The 18,446-nt window shown below is 36.7% G+C and overlaps 1 protein-coding gene across 2 annotated transcripts; it reads right to left on the minus strand.

The window, feature by feature from the left end:
• Positions 1-5,360: 5,360 nt before the first annotated feature.
• Positions 5,361-15,846, minus strand: LOC148879997 (uncharacterized). Of its 2 annotated transcripts, XM_088961780.1 has the most exons (3): positions 15,713-15,846; positions 15,359-15,564; positions 5,361-5,635 (listed from the first exon to the last, which is right to left on the minus strand). In XM_088961780.1, the coding sequence occupies exons 2-3, from the start codon at positions 15,539-15,541 to the stop codon at positions 5,561-5,563; spliced, it is 258 nt and encodes an 85-aa protein (XP_088817906.1). In that variant the 5' UTR covers positions 15,542-15,564; positions 15,713-15,846; the 3' UTR covers positions 5,361-5,560. The 2 variants fall into 2 exon arrangements, with proteins under 2 accessions (XP_088817906.1, XP_088817907.1); XM_088961781.1 differs by lacking the exon at positions 15,713-15,846 and having other exon boundaries at positions 15,359-15,686.
• Between the last annotated feature and the right edge of the window lie 2,600 nt (positions 15,847-18,446).

Here is an 18,446-nt window from a genome sequence, read left to right on the forward strand (position 1 = left end):
ATGTGCTGACTTTGGAGATGTAAGATTCGCCTAAAATGCACTTATCGATCATGTACGCTCTATTATTAGAAAGTTTAACTTCTTTATTATTATTTTAGCATCCAAGAAAATTCACACTGATTGGCATTGCAATGCTATAGCAGCTTCTAAGTCCTTGATGACTGTAAGATGTTCTACATCATAATTGTCAATGGCTCTGCAGGTTGACCCTTGGGCTGCAATGATCTATCTGTCATCAGATTTTTTTATGACAAAACCAATGCTTTACTGTCTGTGTGTTGATCATAAGATCCATCTGTGAATACTAGATAATGGTTGCTTAGGGGCAATGCATTTAGAGCCCATTTGGTTCGCAGCAGGAATCGGAATGTTCATTTCTCATAATCTATTTGGTTCAGGCAGGAATGGGAATGGGTATTAAAAACTCAACAAGAATGGGATTTCAATCCCAAGGGAGGGGCCGGGAATGGCCATTCCCTCAAATGGAGGAATGCCATTCCAATATGAGTGAGAATAGGATTCCGATTCCGCCCAACTAAACTGTTGGAATCGGAATAGTCCATTCCGATTTGTCTTGATGGAGAGTGAAACACGAATCAACAATTGTTTCATTTGCTTTGTCCACCAAAGAGATGGAATTCACATCCTTGTTTAGATGGAACTTCTTGTTGTGAGCCTCCAAAATCATATGTAGAAACACTTGAAATTTGGACAAAAAGCATAATCTAATATTTACATTAAAAGATTGTCCAAGTGACTGAAGCCAATTCAAAATAAGTTTGTAGGTGTTCACCATTCACTGGGGTTTATACCAAGTTGGGCTTGACATCAAAGAGCTCTTGCAAAGTCACATTTGAAAGATCGATGTGAAAAACTCTCCTCTTCATGATTGCAAAAAATGCATGGTACCTCTGCATTTCTATTCTATGTTTTCAACTTATTTCTTGTGGAAATTCCTCCCCATAAAGTCTTCCATACAAACACTTGGTATTTAAAAGGTACTTTAGTTTTGCCGGATTAATGACCATTTAAAGGAGGAGGCAGAGGAAGATGTATTTTGATTGAGAAAAGTCCATTATGCAGATTTCACATTATACGTGCCCAACTTATTTCTCCAAACATCATGGTTAATGACCATTTAGGGCTTGGATTGATAAATAAATGATAAATAAATTGCACCTCAGCCTGGACTTTTGTTTGTTAATGATCATCTTCACGTAGCGGTGATCATTTTCAGCCTGGCTCGAAAAACCCAGCCCAACCCAACTCACAAATTCTGAAGTTGGGCCTAAGTTCTATGTTCAGGCACATTCCAAGATTGAACCCGTATCAAATCTACAAATTTTAGGGTCAAGTTTGGGCCTAATACTTAAGACTCAACATACCCATAATTATATAGAATTTATAATATATATATGTGTGTATATATATTATTTAATGTCATACTTTATATTTTATATATAGATTATAATATGACAACTATAATTTTAAATATTACAAAATATATAAAATACATTTTTATACACATAAAATCAGAAATCTCATTGGGCCTGTCCATACTTCCGCGAAGAAATACATGTATACTATACATAATTAATATTTTATAAACAAAAGCTTTATCCCGTTGCACATTTTGAGTTGACCAAAAAAAGCTTTACAATCAGGCCGTTGTAAGTTGTAAGTTCGGGCCCAAGGTCGGAAAGTCCGGTTTGAACCCCTAATTTTATTGATAAATGGCTAGTGAAAAAATAAAAATTAAATGGCCTATTAGCTCAGTTGGTTAGAGCGTCGTGCTAATAACGCGAAGGTATGGGCCAGGTCGAAGCTTCGTTTTAACTTGCTGGATTGAACTTGTATTTTAGTGTTAGGAAGTAAAAATTAACACCGACTGGCCTATTAGCTCAGTTGGCTAGAGCCTCGTGCTAATAACGCGAAGGTAACACCTACGTAGAGATTGGCCTATTAGGGGTTTTTCAGTTTGTATGAAAAAATAAACCAACAATTCAGTTTGGTTTTTCATGTATGAAAATCGAAGTTAAATCGAATCCATAGTAATTATTAATTAGTCTTTACCTTATATGTTAAATATTGATATATTTTAATTGTGTTTTTTTTTAATTGTTATTTATGATAAAAACTAAAAACATAAAACCAATACAAATGTAATGCAATGGTACAATATTTAATAAGTTTTGTATAAATTTAAATACATATTGACCAAAAAATCAGTTTTGCATAAAAATTAATGGATTTAAATATATATTTTGGTTTTGCATAAAAACTAAAAAGAAATAAACTTAAATATAAATAGATATTTAGATAAAGATATTTTAGTTTAAAATATATATAAAAATCGACTAAACTGATAAACCGACCCTTCATGTTTGGGTTGGTTTTGCTTCAAAGTCGGCCGGTTTTTGTTTAGTCAATAAGTAAACCGACTAGGTCAAGTCGGTCGGTTGAAAAAAATGACTCAAATTGACCCAACCCAACCCAACCCAACCCCTAAACAACCCTACCTATTAGCTCAGTTGGTTAGAGCGTCGTGCTAATAGCACAAAGGTCGCATGTTTGAGACCTACATGGCCATGCTAACAATGTAACATTTTAAATTAGGGTTCAACTATGATATGGAAAATATATGATATTGGAAAACAACTGACCAATAAAATGAAATCACAGACATGGGGGTGTAATTTAACAAAATTCATAGGTGGGTTTTGATTGGTCAAAACTTTTTCCATATCATATCTTTTCTACATCATAGATTTTCTCTTTAAATTATTATTAACCTCACGAGATTTACTCAAAACCCTCTACCTAACATATTAAGGCCATGTTTAATAGCTACTTATTCAAATAAGTACTTAGTTGTATTTCGTACCTAATTTTTTAAAGTGCTTTTGGTACCTAATTTATTTGTATTGGGCATTTGATAATCTTTTTATCTAATAAGCACTTAAATAAGCATTTGTGTCCTTCATTTTCTTTCAAAATTTCAAAATATATCCTTTGAAAGCACTTTTATAAAAACTTTCATAAAGTACTTTTTATAAAATTCAACTAGTGATAATTTTATAAGTGGTATTTTAAAATTCAACTATGAATAATTTTGAGAAAAAAATTGAATAAGTGTCCCACAAAATGCATTTTTAATGTAACTTTTAGGATTTATGATTTAAAATGAAGGGTTAGGGTGTAAAAATCAAGAGGTGGTTGAATTTTTTCACTCGCCTATTGTAGGAGCCAAATAAAACCCGAATTATGAATAGTCACACATCGGTTTTTTTTTTTTTCTTCTTTCATTTCCTTTCTTTTTCTTTATTTTATTGGTAATAATCGCAGTCTAACATTTTTTTTTTTTGTACACGCTTAAACTTGCCTTTTTTTTTTTAATTTTTGTTGTGCCGGAAGGTGGGGTTAAGGACTAGATTCATAAAACTTAACGTTTAAAGCATTCCATCATATCACCTTTACAAGAATTGGCAAACCTCCCCTAACGCACTTTTAGGATCTACAGGATCTCCAAGTCAGAAATGCGGAGTATGATGTCACACCAGTTTTTCATTGTTTAATACTTTTTTCTACTATAATGTATCGGCCAATTAGGATTTGAACTTCCATGCTCCAATGGGTTATAATTTATAAGAGCGTTATACTGAAATCAAAAGTCGTGTGAATATAGAGCATGGCACCCGATCACACATTGATAACATCTTTTGTATGCATGCTGAAAGCAAAGCAATATGGGTTCACTTATAAGAATCTGATCTGCTGAAAGAAAATGGACATCAGTTTAGGTGCAAGTGTGCAACTATAAAACTTAGATAAGAGTATCATATTATATACTCTTATATGTAGGGGTGCAACTTGGATGGGCCCAGTCCGAGTCTGAATCAATCCAACCCGAAATTTTATATGAGCTGGGCTTAGATATTTAGTCATCGGGTTTAAGAAGTCAAGCATTTTTATTTTTCAGGCTGGGCTTGGGCCAAATCTTTAGGTAGCCCGAACCTGACCCAATTATAAATATGTGTGTGTATGAAAATGTTGCATACATATTTATATATATATATATATATATATATATATATATATATATATATATATATATATAGATATAGATATTTTGCATATATATTGACATACATACATAAATATATGTAAATATATTTGCATAAATACAATTATATATGTATAATTTTAGAGTGGGTTCATTAACAACTCGAACCCAACCCAGGCCTGAGCCCAACCTGAGTGTATCAAATTACAGGGTGGGTTGGGCTCAGGTTGAGAAAATCAGGCTTAACCTCAGACTCGGGCCTTAAGCCCAAATTTTAAGACCAGGCCTGAGTTAACCATAAACCCAATTCAACCGGCCCGACTTGCACCCCGACTTATATTTTTACTTTTTTTTTATCTCTATGTACATGTATAATATAAAATCGGATTTGATCCTCACAAAATCACTCTCACAGCCCCTTGCAGACGTGTATTACCTCCCCATGAATAAAAAGACAATTATGGAGATGTTTCCAGTCCATCGCTGAAAAAGGCTTTGAAAACAATGTAGACATAATTTTGTGCGGACTGAATCTTCCCTTGCGTATCACATGTACGTCACTAGTTGGAAATTTAAAAAAAAAAAAAGGAAAATCAGCTTACAACAATGAGAATTGATAAGATGATTTATGAGGGTAATACTTGGTCCTACCCAGTTGGAGGATTAGTGTCCCACAAAATGCTTTTTCAACCTCAACAGGAGTCGAGAGGTGGTTGTACATTTTCTTTATCTGACCATAATAGGAGAAAAATAAAGGCCGAATTATGAATAATCGCATCATGAATGTTCATCTCTCTCTCACACATCCATGCGGGGTATGTGTGGGATGCGGCAGTCCTTCCCCCATCTCAAGGATTTGATTTATAAAGTGTGATAAGTACGCGGTTGCCTTTATTTTCCGCCTTTTCATGTATCATATCAGCAAGCCCACCTTACCGTACTTGCACAAGTCCCGAAAGGGAAGATATGATGTTACCTAACCAGTTTTCATTAATTAATACTTTTTCCTACTATGATTTATTGGATTTATCGGCCAATTAGGATTTTGCTGAATGCAAAACGTGTGTGAATACAGAACATGGCATCTAGTCTCACATTCAGAACATCTTCCGTACTTCGCATGTTTAACTCATCATGCTTTCAGTATGTTTTGTATGCTTCAGAAGATCCTGTTTAAGTTTATAACAATTGATTTTGATGTAGCAGTTGTTTTTTCTTTCTTTTTTTGAAAAACAAAATTAAACATATTGTTAACACCCCTAAGCCTGATTAATCCGACATTATGTTTGACACTGAGTAGAATGAACAAGTTTGATGATGATTGGTCGATCCATCAAGCGTACAGATTCAATTGTTCCCAGCCATTACAAAAACACACCACGTACTAAACAGATCCTTTGCAGTAACCAAAAGAAAGCACTTTGTTCTTTGCCATTGCTAGATGGCAAGATAGGGAGGTTTAACCATTATTGTCCTTATAGTCTAAAAGAGTTACAACTAATATTCCTTATTTCCAAAATTCTTGCACCAGAGCTGTGAAGGAATTGGACGGACAGGATGATGCGGACGTTGCTGCAAGAAAATTATCCCGTTAGCTCTCGAACTAAAAATCTTTCAAAGTACATGGATCAGAAAGGAACAGTAAATATTGATCTGTTTTAAGTCTTTTTAATAGTTTCTTATTTTCCTTTTTTTTTTTTTTTTGTTTATAGAACAAAACTGCTAATGCAAGAGGAGAACCACACCTACAAAAGGGCTATATATAAGAAGAGTTTTACGTTCAATACATTATGTATACAGGAAATGAAGAATCAAGAGAACACAAACATAAAATTAGAAAATCATATGCCAATGACAACAGGATAAAGGAGAGGGCTAAAGCTTTGGGTTGTGTGGTGTCTCAATGGCCTCTGAATTACTTGGGGATGCCTCTAGGGGATAACCCGAGGAGAGAGAGCTTTTGAAGTCCTGTGATTGATAGGTTTACTAAGAAATTGGCTTCTTGGAAGAAGAATTACTCATCTTTAGGTGGCAGAATTACCTTGATTAAGTCTACATTGGCTAATTTGCTTGTGTATTACGTATCTGTTTTTAGAATTCCAGTGAAGATAAGTAGGGTTTTGGTGAAGTTGATGAGGGGCTTTTTGTGGGAACCAAGGGAGGAGAGGAAGGATCACAAGGTGAATTGGGATTTGGCTTCTAAAAGTAGGGTTGATGGAGAGTTAAGATCAGGTAACATTCAGAAGAAAAATGAAGCTTTGTTGGGGAAATGGCTGTGGAGGTTGGAAGGTGAGAGGATAAGCTGTGGACTAGGGTATTTCTGAGTTTTCATGGTCAGGCAGATGGCGGCTGGGACTCAGAAACTTTGGCAAGGTCAAAGGGTGCCTCTCCTTGGAAATCAATACATCACATTCTTCCTTCTTTTTTGCAGCACATCAGGTATGACCTTTGCTCTGGAAATCAGGTAAAAATTTGGGAGCACATTTGGGTGGGTGCAAGGTTCAAAGTATCGATACGATACGAGTTTCAGCTGTATTGTATCGGCACTTAGAAACGGCCAAAACTCTATTTTTTTAGTTTGCTTTTCAAAATTTGGTTTTTTGGAAAGCTTATAACCTATTTTTTATTATTAAAAAAATTGGGGATCCGAAACCCCTGGAAACAGGCGTTTCAGACCGTATCGTTTTCAAAAGATAAGATACGATACGCCCAATACTTTGAACCTTGGGTGGGTGAGGTACCTTTGAAAGACCAATTTCCCTCCTTGTTTTCCCTCTCCAGGTATAAAGGCAAGGTTGTGTCCAATTTTCTAGTTCCTTCTCAGTCTAACTTTGGGTTTGATTGGGATTTGAGGTTCAGAAGAGGCCTAAGGGATGTAGAGGTTGAAGGTGTCTTGAATCTGGTTCAGATCTTGAACAAGGTGGTGTTGGACCCCTCTGAGAGGGATAAGAGACTATGGACTCTAGCTCCCTCTGGGACCTTCTCTTGTGCTTCCTTCTTTAAGTCCCTCTTGCCTTTGACCAATAATTTTGCACAAAATTTTCCATTTAAGGATGTCTGGGGTGAGTCGATTCCTCCAAGGATTGGAGCATTTTGTTGGGAAGCCTTCCTGGAAAGGTGTAATACATTTGACTTACTCCGAAGAAAAAGGCCTTTTGGTGCATGTCTCCTAATTGGTGCATCCTTTGCAAGGCTAATGGTGAAAGCTCCTACCACTTATTAATTTCTTGCCCCTTTGCTGTTGATCTTTGGGTTTGGTTTCTTTCCTTATTTGGTTGTAGGCAGACCCCACTACCAAATATTCAAAGCTTGTTTAGCTCTTTGTTCCTTCAATGGCCTAACAAAAGGGGGAGAATTATGTGGAGATCTGTAAGGACTGCTATTTGCTGAACCCTATGGGAGGAAAGGAATGCCAGAAGGCCCAGAACTTTTCCTGAAAATGAAAGAAGTAAAGAAAGCCTTGTTGAAGTAATAACAATTAGGGTGGTGCACTCGCTTAAATCCTTGGACTTGTTTGCTGATGTTTCTACAAACATGTTGCTGAATAGCTAGATGGAGGTGGCAAATTCTGCTCCTGCTCTCTCATCTCTTTGTCCTATGTGGTCACCACTAGTCTGTGGCTTTACAAAGCTAAACATTGATGGTAGTAGTGAAGGTAATCCAGGTCCATCAGGAGTAGGAGGGGTCTTCAGAGATGAGGATGGGAGGGTGCTTGCAATGTATTCAGGTCCCATTGGGGTTGGGGACTCTCTTAAAGCTGAGATCTATGCTGTACTAGAGGGGATAGCGAAGCCTTGTTGAAATAATAACAATTAGGGTGGTGCACTCGCTTAAATCCTTGGACTTATTTGCTGATGTTTCTACAAACATGTTGCTGAATAGCTAGATGGAGGTGGCAAATTCTGCTCCTGCTCTCTCATCTCTTTGTCCTATGTGGTCACCACTAGTCTGTGGCTTTACAAAGCTAAACATTGATGGTAGTAGTGAAGGTAATCCAGGTCCATCAGGAGTAGGAGGGGTCTTCAGAGATGAGGATGGGAGGGTGCTTGCAATGTATTCAGGCCCCATTGGGGTTGGGGACTCTCTTAAAGCTGAGATCTATGCTGTACTAGAGGGGATAGGGAAGCCTTGTTGAAATAATAACAATTAGGGTGGTGCACTCGCTTAAATCCTTGGACTTGTTTGCTGATGTTTCTACAAACATGTTGCTGAATAGCTAGATGGAGGTGGCAAATTCTGCTCCTGCTCTCTCATCTCTTTGTCCTATGTGGTCACCACTAGTCTGTGGCTTTACAAAGCTAAACATTGATGGTAGTAGTGAAGGTAATCCAGGTCCATCAGGAGTAGGAGGGGTCTTCAGAGATGAGGATGGGAGGGTGCTTGCAATGTATTCAGGTCCCATTGGGGTTGGGGACTCTCTTAAAGCTGAGATCTATGCTGTACTAGAGGGGATAGGGAAGACTAAGGAATTGAATATACAAAAGTTAGTTGTCGAAGGGGACTAAAAGTTGGTGTTAAGCTGGCTACAAAAAAAAATAGTGGACTTTGGAAATTTGCTAATGAGAGGAGGGAGATTAAGTGGCTAACTAGAGGACTAGAAATCCCTTTTCAGTGGGTTAAGAGAATGGCAAATGCCTTGGCAAAGCAGGGGGTGGGAAGGGATCAAATGTTTTGGGCTGTTCTGTAATTTTTTCTTTGTTGTCCTCCTAGAGAGAGTAAGCCTTTTTATCTCTCCCTAGAGTTCTGTAACTACATTTTTTATTAATCTAATGGATTACTGTTATTAATCAAAAAAAGGTTGCTTTTTATTATGAGAGCAATCAATTAATTCATCAAAAGATTATTACATGCATAATACCTAGCATCCCCATGGCAAAGTTTCAAGTTTTGCATATCATGTATTCCCAAACCCGATGCCCACATAGGTCATCATCATCCAAAGGAAGGCAGTGACTGGTGATAACATCTAGTTTAAAGACTACTTAAGGTAGCTTAGTTCCATACTTGCATGCAACAAATGTCATGGTAGCACAAGCAAGGAGCAAACTGACATATATGTCAAAAAGACTAAAAAGAGTAGAGAAAGGCTAAAAATGATAATAGAGCAATATTGTAAGGATGGAATGGTGATCCTAGCATATAAAGGACCAACTGGCTGAATAATTACATACATGCACAAATGCACAGACAATATACATTGACTGCATAACTGTGCTGGTTTAAGCCCCTTGTTAGTGAAAGTAGCTCAACTTCATTTGATTCCATCATACATATTGAAGGTCATCTGATTTTTTAGGGGAAAAAGGACAAGATTTTCTTAGCCTCCCCAATTCGAAATGAGAGAGAGAGAGAGAGAGACCTAATTTGAGTGCTACATGCACTTGTGTCAACCCAAAATTGGTTGCACAAACTCACATAAATATATTAATAAGTGAGATAATCACTTATCATTGGCACAGTTACCACCTACCAAAGTTTTTCAACAAGGTGACAGACATCTAAGTGCCTAATATGTAGCCTAGTCAAAAGCCAGGCAACGCTTCAACTAGTAAGTACACTAGTTTAGACTATCTATATCAATGAATCCTCAGATTGTAAACAAATTTCAACTTGTGAGATGTTACTTTGTGTTGTGAGGAGCAGATTTTAAAATGAGGGCAGCCTGATTCAGAGGATGGCGCTATGAAAACCAAGATGAGGAACCTGTAGCTATTGTTCAAAGTATCGTTACGCCCATGTATTAGCAGAGGTGTACCAGTACTAAAAACCATCCGCTTTTATTTTTTTTCTAGTTTTTTCTTTTTAAATTGGTTTCAGGTCACACACACACACACATACATTGTATTAAAAACCATCCGCTTTTATATAATTTTGTATTAAAAAAAAAGATACTACGCCCAACATGGGGCACATTGTATCAAAATTTTGATCATTGCCTGTAGCTATGATTGAGGAGTCAGTACCTTCAAGCTTAACAAGGGCAAGTTGGAGTAGCAAATGGAGATAATGAAAGGGGAAGAAGACTTTGTTCACACAGCAGGTTGGAAAAGAACTCATAAGATCGAATCCAAGATCTTTGTAGCTGAGGAGATGATGTACGAGGACTTCCAACTTTGAAGGTCAGGAAGCTGAGGATGACAACAGTTTTATTGGTGGGTGTAGCAACAGAGTGGTTCAAAGGCTTCTTAGATGAAGCAATAAGCACTGAAAGAAGTGGGTTTTGTAAAAGCTCGACTGAAGCAGGGGGGAAAATATATCTTGCTGATAGAAAAGGAAATGGGAAAGGCTGCTACATAACTTTGACAGAGTTCTTTGGACAAGGTCCAAAGCAAATAGTGTGTACCCCTGAAGGATGGAAAGCAGAGGGATGGAAGGAGATGGCAACATGCTTGCCAACAGTTTTTGATGGTTGCCGGGGGTGGGGGGGGAGTCAAAGAAGGCAGAAGGGTTGAGAAACCCGAGCTTCTCAGCACAAGAAGCTCCTAGAGTGGAGATGAATTAATTAAAGTTGGCTGGTTATGCAGGGTCTTCTAAACTTTCCATTTGCAAGAGTAAAGGGGAATGGAAGCGTTGTCTGGTGGTAACAGCCAAGAAAGACTGAAAGAGGTTTGAAATTGGATGAAAGTGGGCATAGAAATCAACCACACCAGAGGAGAAAGGAGGCAATCAATCCCAAAGATGGAATTTAGAAAAAAAAAAACAAAGAATTAGAGGACACTCTCTTAAGGGAAGAGATAAATTGGAGGCAAAAATCCATGTACAAGTAGATAAAAGAAGGTGATGGCAACACTAGATTCTTCCATGTTGTGGTAAATGGGAGAAAGAAAAAGAACTTTATTTCCAAGTTAGTAAGGGATGGAACAGAGGTCACTAATCAAGAGGATAAAGCAAGTATTTTTGTCACCCATTTCAAACTAATCTTCAAGAAACCAACAGAGGATCATTTGCAAGTGGAAGGCTTGGATTGGTCTTTGCTAGATGGGTCTTGTAGAGTTATGTTGGAGAGGAGATTTGTTCTGGTAGGATGAAGAATGTTGTTTTCTCCACAAATAGATCTAAGGCACCAGGGCCACAAAAGGTTTTACCTTAGCTTTCTACCAAGATTGTTGGGATATAATCAAACCTGGCTTGTTTGAGGTTTTCACTGCATTTTATGAGAAAGGCATAATAAAACCAAGGCTTAATGCTACCTTTCTTGTGTTGATCTCAAAAAATCCAAAGGCTGCACACCCCAAAGAATTTAAGCTAATCAGCCTAGTGACTAGTGTCTACAAAATAGTGGTGAAAGTCCTTTCTCTGAGATTGAAAGTGGTACTCACTTCTATTACCAAACATGCCCAAGGGGCCTTTGTGCAGGATAGGCAAATAGTGGACCAAGTTTTAATAGTCAATGAGAGTGCATGGAGGAGAAAAGAAGGAATAGCGAAGGGTTTGTCTGTAAGTTGGGTATTGAGAAAGCTTATGATCTAGTGGATTGGTCTTTCTTGATAGAGATTTTGAAGAATTAGGTTTGGGGGAAAATGGTGTAAGTGGATAGTTGGGTGTCTACTAGTCATTTCTTTGTATTGGTTAATGGTGTGGTAAGGGATTTCTTCCCAGATTCTAAAGGCCTATGATAGGGAGGCCCAATTTCACTTTAATTGCATTTGTCCTAAGTAGACTGATTTCTAAAGCTGATCAAGAGGGTCTAGTAAGAGGGTGGAGAGTAGGGAGAAATGATGTGGCAGTCACTCACCTACACTTTGCAAATGATACAATAATTTTTTGTGATGGGTTTAACTTGCAACAGATGAGAAGGTTGAGGTTGTTATGGAATCTTTTTGAAAAAGATCTCTAGCTAAGTAAACCCTGAGAAGAGTTGTGTAGCAAGGGTGAATTTAGCAGAAAGTGAATTAGAAGCAATTACAGAGGTCCTAGGTTGTCAAACTAGTGTGTGGCCATTGAAGTACTTAGGTCTACCATTGGGGAGCAATCCAAGGAATGTTAGTTTTTGGACACTAGTCGTAGAAAGGTTTGAAAAAAGGTTAGCAGCTTGGAAGCATAATTACATTTCTTTAGGTGTTAGAATACCCTTGATCGAATCCCGCTTGCACCTGGGTTGGGGGGTTATGGCTTGGGGGATGGGCTACCCCCGTTGTGTAGCCCTTTAAAAGAAAAAAAAAAATCTACTTTGGCAAACCTCCTAGCTACCTCTCAGTGTTTAAGGTACCCAAGAAAGTGACTAACTTGTTGGAGAAACTAATGAGGGATTTTCTTTGGGAACCTAGGGAAGGAAAGAAGGACCACTTAGTGAAGTAGGAAAAGTGTATTAAACAAGAAACATGGAGGCCTAAGGGGTGGGGAATGTGACTTGCAAGAATCAAACACTTCCAGGGGAAATAGTTGTGGAGATTCCCTCTGGAGTGTAAGAAGCTTTGGCACAAGGTGATGGTAAGTTTACATGAGCTGATGCAAAATGGCTAGGGTGTTGGTGTATCAAAAAAAGCTATGTTAGCCTCTCCCTAGAAAGCTATCTATGTGGTATTCCTTTTCCTTAATCTCATCAGGTATGATTCTTACTCAAGGTCTAAAATTTTGTTTTGGAAGGACCTTTGGTGGGTGTTTCTACTTTAAAAATGTTTTCCCTTCTCATTATGACATTTATTTGTTCAAAAATGACCCTATTTCTTTCTTTTATTCAATTTCTGAGAGGGTGGCATGGAACTTGGGTTTCAGAAGAGATTTGAGAGAGGCTAAATGCTCCCTTGTCAGTGAACTTTTGCAAACCCTTGATTTAGATTTCATTGATCATTTTAAATTTGATGAGAGAATTTGGACTCCCGACCCCAAAGGCTCCTCTTCTTGTGCCTCTTTCCTCCAGTACCTGGTTACACAAGTTCTCATTGGGTCCCCCTTTCCCGTGTGTGAGGTTTGGTGCAAACTAGCTCCCCTAAAAATAGAGGTTTTTTGTTAGGAGGTCTATCATGGAAAAATCAACACTCTAGAACTTTCAGGTGATCAAGGAAAAGAGGAAGAATTTTGTGGAGATGCACTAGAGCTGTTGTATTATGGACAGGTTGGGGAGAAATAACTGCAAGACTCTTCAAGAAGAAGAGAGAAATGTGGAAGCAATTTTGGAACGTAACGTCATAAGGGTGATTCATTGGGTCAAATCCTTGGACTTGTTCTCACCCTATTCTTTTGATGATATAATAAGACATTGGAAGGAAGTAGCATCTTCATCTACAAGGAAGAATAGGATACTTAAAAGTTCAGCAACCACCTTTGCAGAACTTTATAAAACTTAATTTTTGTGGGAGCAGCCTTGATAACCCAGGCCCTTCAGACATTGGGGGGTTAGGGATAAAGATGGGATCATAGCCTTATTCTCGGGCCTTAATGCTCTAGGAGATTCACTAGAGCTGAATTGCTTGTTGTACTTTATAGGGCACAAATAGCAAGAGTTAAATGTGAGAAGGCCGATAGTTGAAGGGGATTCTCAAGTGGTGGTAAGCTGGATAAGCAATGAAAAGAAGGCATCCAGGACTTAATGAGAAGTCGTGAAGAAGATTAAGTGGTTATTAAGGGGAATAACAGTAATTTTTCAGTGGATTCCAAGGGATGATAATGGGTTGGCAGATTCCTTAGCAAGTCAAGGGGTAACTGTATTGGGCTCATTTGTAATGACTGTGTTTTAGGGGCATTTAATTTTTTGACAAGTATTTTAGGGGTATTTATACCTCGTTGCAATCTTTGTTTATATTAATGAAATGGTACCCTGTTAGCTATCAAAAAATTCTCAGATTGCAAGGAGGGAGGTGAACAAGAATAGATCCAAGGGCCTTGAAAACTACATTGATTAGGGAGGCAGGATGTTAGAAATGCAGAGTGAACACCCCCTACCAATGAGTTCCTAGATCAAGCAATTTATTCCCAGACAATCTTATGAGGGAAGAAATATCAAGAAGTATCTTGAGCTTTCATTGCCAAGTTGAGAGCTACTTTAGTATGTTTGCACTTAATTGTATATTGAAAGAGCCAATGATAGATTGAACGAGCAAACAGAATTAATGGAATTGACCCCAAATAGTTGGCAGAACACTTAGATTATGATTAAGTAATACCTAGATTATATAACAATCATTAGCATCTGAAATACACTGTTGATTAAGTAGCTTCCAGCTGCTAAACTAGTCAAAATAGACCATGGTTCCATTTCAGGACTCGGAGCAAATAAAAAGCATATAATATTGCTAGGAGAGACTATGCAAATGATAGAATATCAATGGGTGAAATGATTATGATGATAAGCATTTCATACTGCCAACAATTACATGACTTGTTGAAGACATGTGAAACACACAATAAATAAGGAAAAAAAAGGTCATTACCCAACGTTGGTCCCAGCTATAGGATATACTTGGTACAGTCCTAACCTTTTTTGGTTTTTTCTTTTTTTGGGTCGGGGGGGAGGGAGGGACACAAAGTGTCCATCCTCAGACTCAAATCTGCATTCTCATGCATGCCTGCCTGAGGTTTTACCATTACACCCAGTAATGGCCCCTCTGTAAATCATATAATAGACAAATGTACCATAGGCAATTCCTCACATGTTCAAGAGATGTGATTGGTTTGGACTCCTAATTCAGAATTAGCCAGGATCTTCCCCAACAAAATGATCAAGCACCTTACTTTGGTACTATGTTTTTTTCTTTTTTTTTTGAAAGGTACTTTGTTACTATGTTACATGGGCATTTCAAAATGGATTTCATATTCATGTGAACACTTATATGACATTTTAGGGGACCCTTCTCTTTGTTGACACCATAATAGCCGACTAAAGAACAATGAACTCTCGGGATAAAATTTTGCCATGATTTGTTTATTTATTGCAATTGATAATTTAGTATTATCAGTTATAATATTATTTTAATTGTTTAGTTCATTGGTTATGCTTCCACTTTTTTTTACTTTCCCAACATTTATCCCATTATTCATTTAACAGAAACAATGTATTATTAAAAAATAAAGCACTTAAAATATTCCCGGCAAGTACATCTATTTTTCCAGGCTTGCCAAAGCCCAAACCTCATACCATTTCAGATTCTGAATGTATTCTGTAGAAAGTAAATATCATAACTCAATTGACTCAGTGTTCATAAAAGCACTGATCCTGCAAAAGTATATTCCCATAATTCAATTAATAAAATCACCATTTGTATAGGCACAGGATCCAGATCTTAAACTGTCGAACAATCTAATGATAAAATTCAACGCTTGAAAGTATGCAATGTATAATAGAATGAAAAGGGAAACCTCGAGCTCAGCGGATTTCATGGCGATGGGAATGCAGATGAGAAAGACGCCGAACATGGCGATTGCCGTGTTTCGCTTCCAATGTTTAGGTCTGCAATACGGGCCTCCGGTCATGCTCCATACCTTGGCTCTGAAATCTCCATGTGCTCCTTCTGCGTGACCGTGTTCGCCTCCCCCACCCATGGATGCGCCCTTCTTCTCTAGTTCTACAATACGGAGAGTAGATCGAGGGATGTCTCAGAACGAAACTCCGAGTATTTTGTAGCGTTTGAAAACTTGGAAGTAGGAAGGAGAATTGGAGAAATAGAGATTAGGATATTCGACGAGGAAGATGAAGAAAGAAAGTTTTCTTACCTGTGAAGATGTGAAGGTCAGTCGAGGGGTGCTTGAGAGAAAATGGAAAATGTTAGGCTGCCATGGGCAATTTATGGGGCTTGGTGCTACACTAGAGGCTATAGCAGAGCAGTTACACGGAAGATGAAACACGCACGTGTAGAGCTGGTGATTATGATTTGTGAGTCTACCGTTCATGCTCAAAGACAAACCCTAACCCTATTACGTGTTCCGGTTCCGGCTCTTTTACCCTAATGAACCATGAAATTGAGCTGTTTGGACTTTGGACCCGATATCCACCACGGTTTGTGGGTGTAATCGAATCGGACCGATCCCACGAATTTCTGCATGATTTTGGCTAAGTTGGGTTCCATTAAAATACTATTAGGTTCAAATTCGAGTTTGACTTAAATTTTATCTCAGCTCGAAAGCCTTAAAAACGGATATATATTTATATTTTATAAATATATGATATATATTTATCAAATATAGTATATTTTTATATTATATTATATATTTTATAGTATATATTATAAAATATATTTTTATATTCTATAATACATATGTATATATAAAGCCAGGATCATGGGCTCTTGGGTTGAATTTTTTATTGGTTGAATTCGAGTTTGAATAATTAATCAAATTTATTTCAAAATACAAACTCTATTTGAGCTTAATGGAACTTCAGCCTGAACTATTCGATAAAATCATAAAAACATTTTTACATATAAATGGATTAGCCATTTCTTCCACCCTTTTTAGGTTTTGTGTTGGTGGGGAGACATATTTGTTTTCTAAAAGTTTTTTTTATCAATTGGACCAATGTACATGTATGATTTGTGTGTTGGTAGAGCTTTTAAACATTTTTGTGGAAGCTTGTGTGTTGGTGGGACCCATACACCCCATTTGCATAGTTATGTATAATGGTGGGGGCCCATATATCTATTTTTTAGGTTTTATATTGAAGGAGCTCACACATGTGTAAATGTATAAATGTTCTTGAAATCATACATGTATAAAATTTGTACATGTAAACTCATACCACAATCCAAGGTTTAAGTATTGGAAAGGTAAGATGTATCAGAAAGATAATTTTAAGAGACGTGTCAGGATATGCTTTGGATACGTATAGATACGAACGAAAAATCAAGATACGCATAAATATGCTAAAAAACTCAAATAAATCATAAAAATATATTAATAACGATAATTATAAATTTTATATGATTGTAAATAAGTTATTTAAAAATAAAAAAAAACTATAATTTAATGGTCTATATCAAATTCAAGATACCGGGACACACTTAGTAACTATTGACAAATGATGGAATAACTAAAACGTGAAAAAACAAAAAAAAAACTAAAATGTATATTGATATATATTAGTTTTAAAACAATCAACATAATTTATCTTTATATTTATTAATACATAAATGTTAATAATTAATTCTAACATTTATTGATAAGCATACACTAAGAAAAAGAGAAGATTTATTTAAAAATAAAAATGCATAAACCTATAACAAGCAAATGGATGTGGCTTAGTGTGAACCTCTAGTTGTTAAAGCCTAATGTCCAAGGTTTGAATCTTGCTATTGCTAAGTTTATAGTTTTATACTAATAAAGCAAATTTAATGAGAAAAAGGGTTATTAATTAACGAAATTAATGAGAAGATAATTCCAATTAGGCGCTAAAATTGAAATTGAAATTTAAAATTATTCATTAGTTACAGGAGTAATTAACTAATTAATGAGAGAGAATGGGACTTGTATCAGGTTGTATCGGACTCTTTTGGAACCGTATTGGCCAATATAGACCCGAAATAGTCTGATACATGGCCCGATATAGACCGATGCATACGAAAGGAACGCTAGAGATAATTTTTATGTATTATGTGTTTCGGACTTATACTAGAACAATACGTATCAACTAATATGGTCCAATACGTTGCAACATTTTGAACCTTGCCACAATCCATTTAGCACAAATGAATTTAATTGAGTCATGTGAGAGTCATACTTTATTTGAGGTGGGCTAAACAATAAACCCCCTCCATAAGGCTCAGTTTAGAAGGAGTACAAATGCAAATATGTAAAGTATGAAATCTTTTATGTATTTATATTGTACATATTTGTATTTATACTCTTTCCAAATTAAACCTAAAGGAAAAAAAAAGAAGAAGAGCAAAACCATGCTAACTAAATCCCCTTTACCAAGTAAGTGGTGGTTTTGTTAACTGGATTCGAGTCTCACTAATAGCTTTCACTGACTTTCAAGAATTAAGTGTTACTTTTTTTTATTACGTATAAAACTAATTTATAATTCCACAATATTCACAAAGTTCTGAACATCCGATATGGGTAATATGGGAAATAAATTTTGACATATTGACCACTGCATTAAACTTCCTATTAACATGAGAATAAGAAACATAAGCAAAATGGCAACAAACTTCCCTGATCTTAGCCAAAAGCAAGACCATGGGATCCAAACATGAGATTGCGTAGCATTCACCACCTGCTTCGAGTCTGAACAAATCAAAATATGCCCAAACGAGATAGATGATACAAATTGTATTCCTTGCAATACTACATTTAGCTCCACCTCCACAATTTCAGATTCTTCAATCTACTATGCTGCTTACCTACTATGTTGTATCAAAAAAAAAAAACATAAAAATAATTACAACCCCTATAGGGGGTTCAGGCATACCTAAAATTCAATACAAAAAAAAAAAGAAAAAAGAAAACTTTA

This window comes from Nelumbo lutea, chromosome 1 (assembly GCF_056320005.1).
Source record: "Nelumbo lutea isolate HS-2025 chromosome 1, American lotus-T2T, whole genome shotgun sequence".
Taxonomy (NCBI): domain Eukaryota; kingdom Viridiplantae; phylum Streptophyta; class Magnoliopsida; order Proteales; family Nelumbonaceae; genus Nelumbo; species Nelumbo lutea.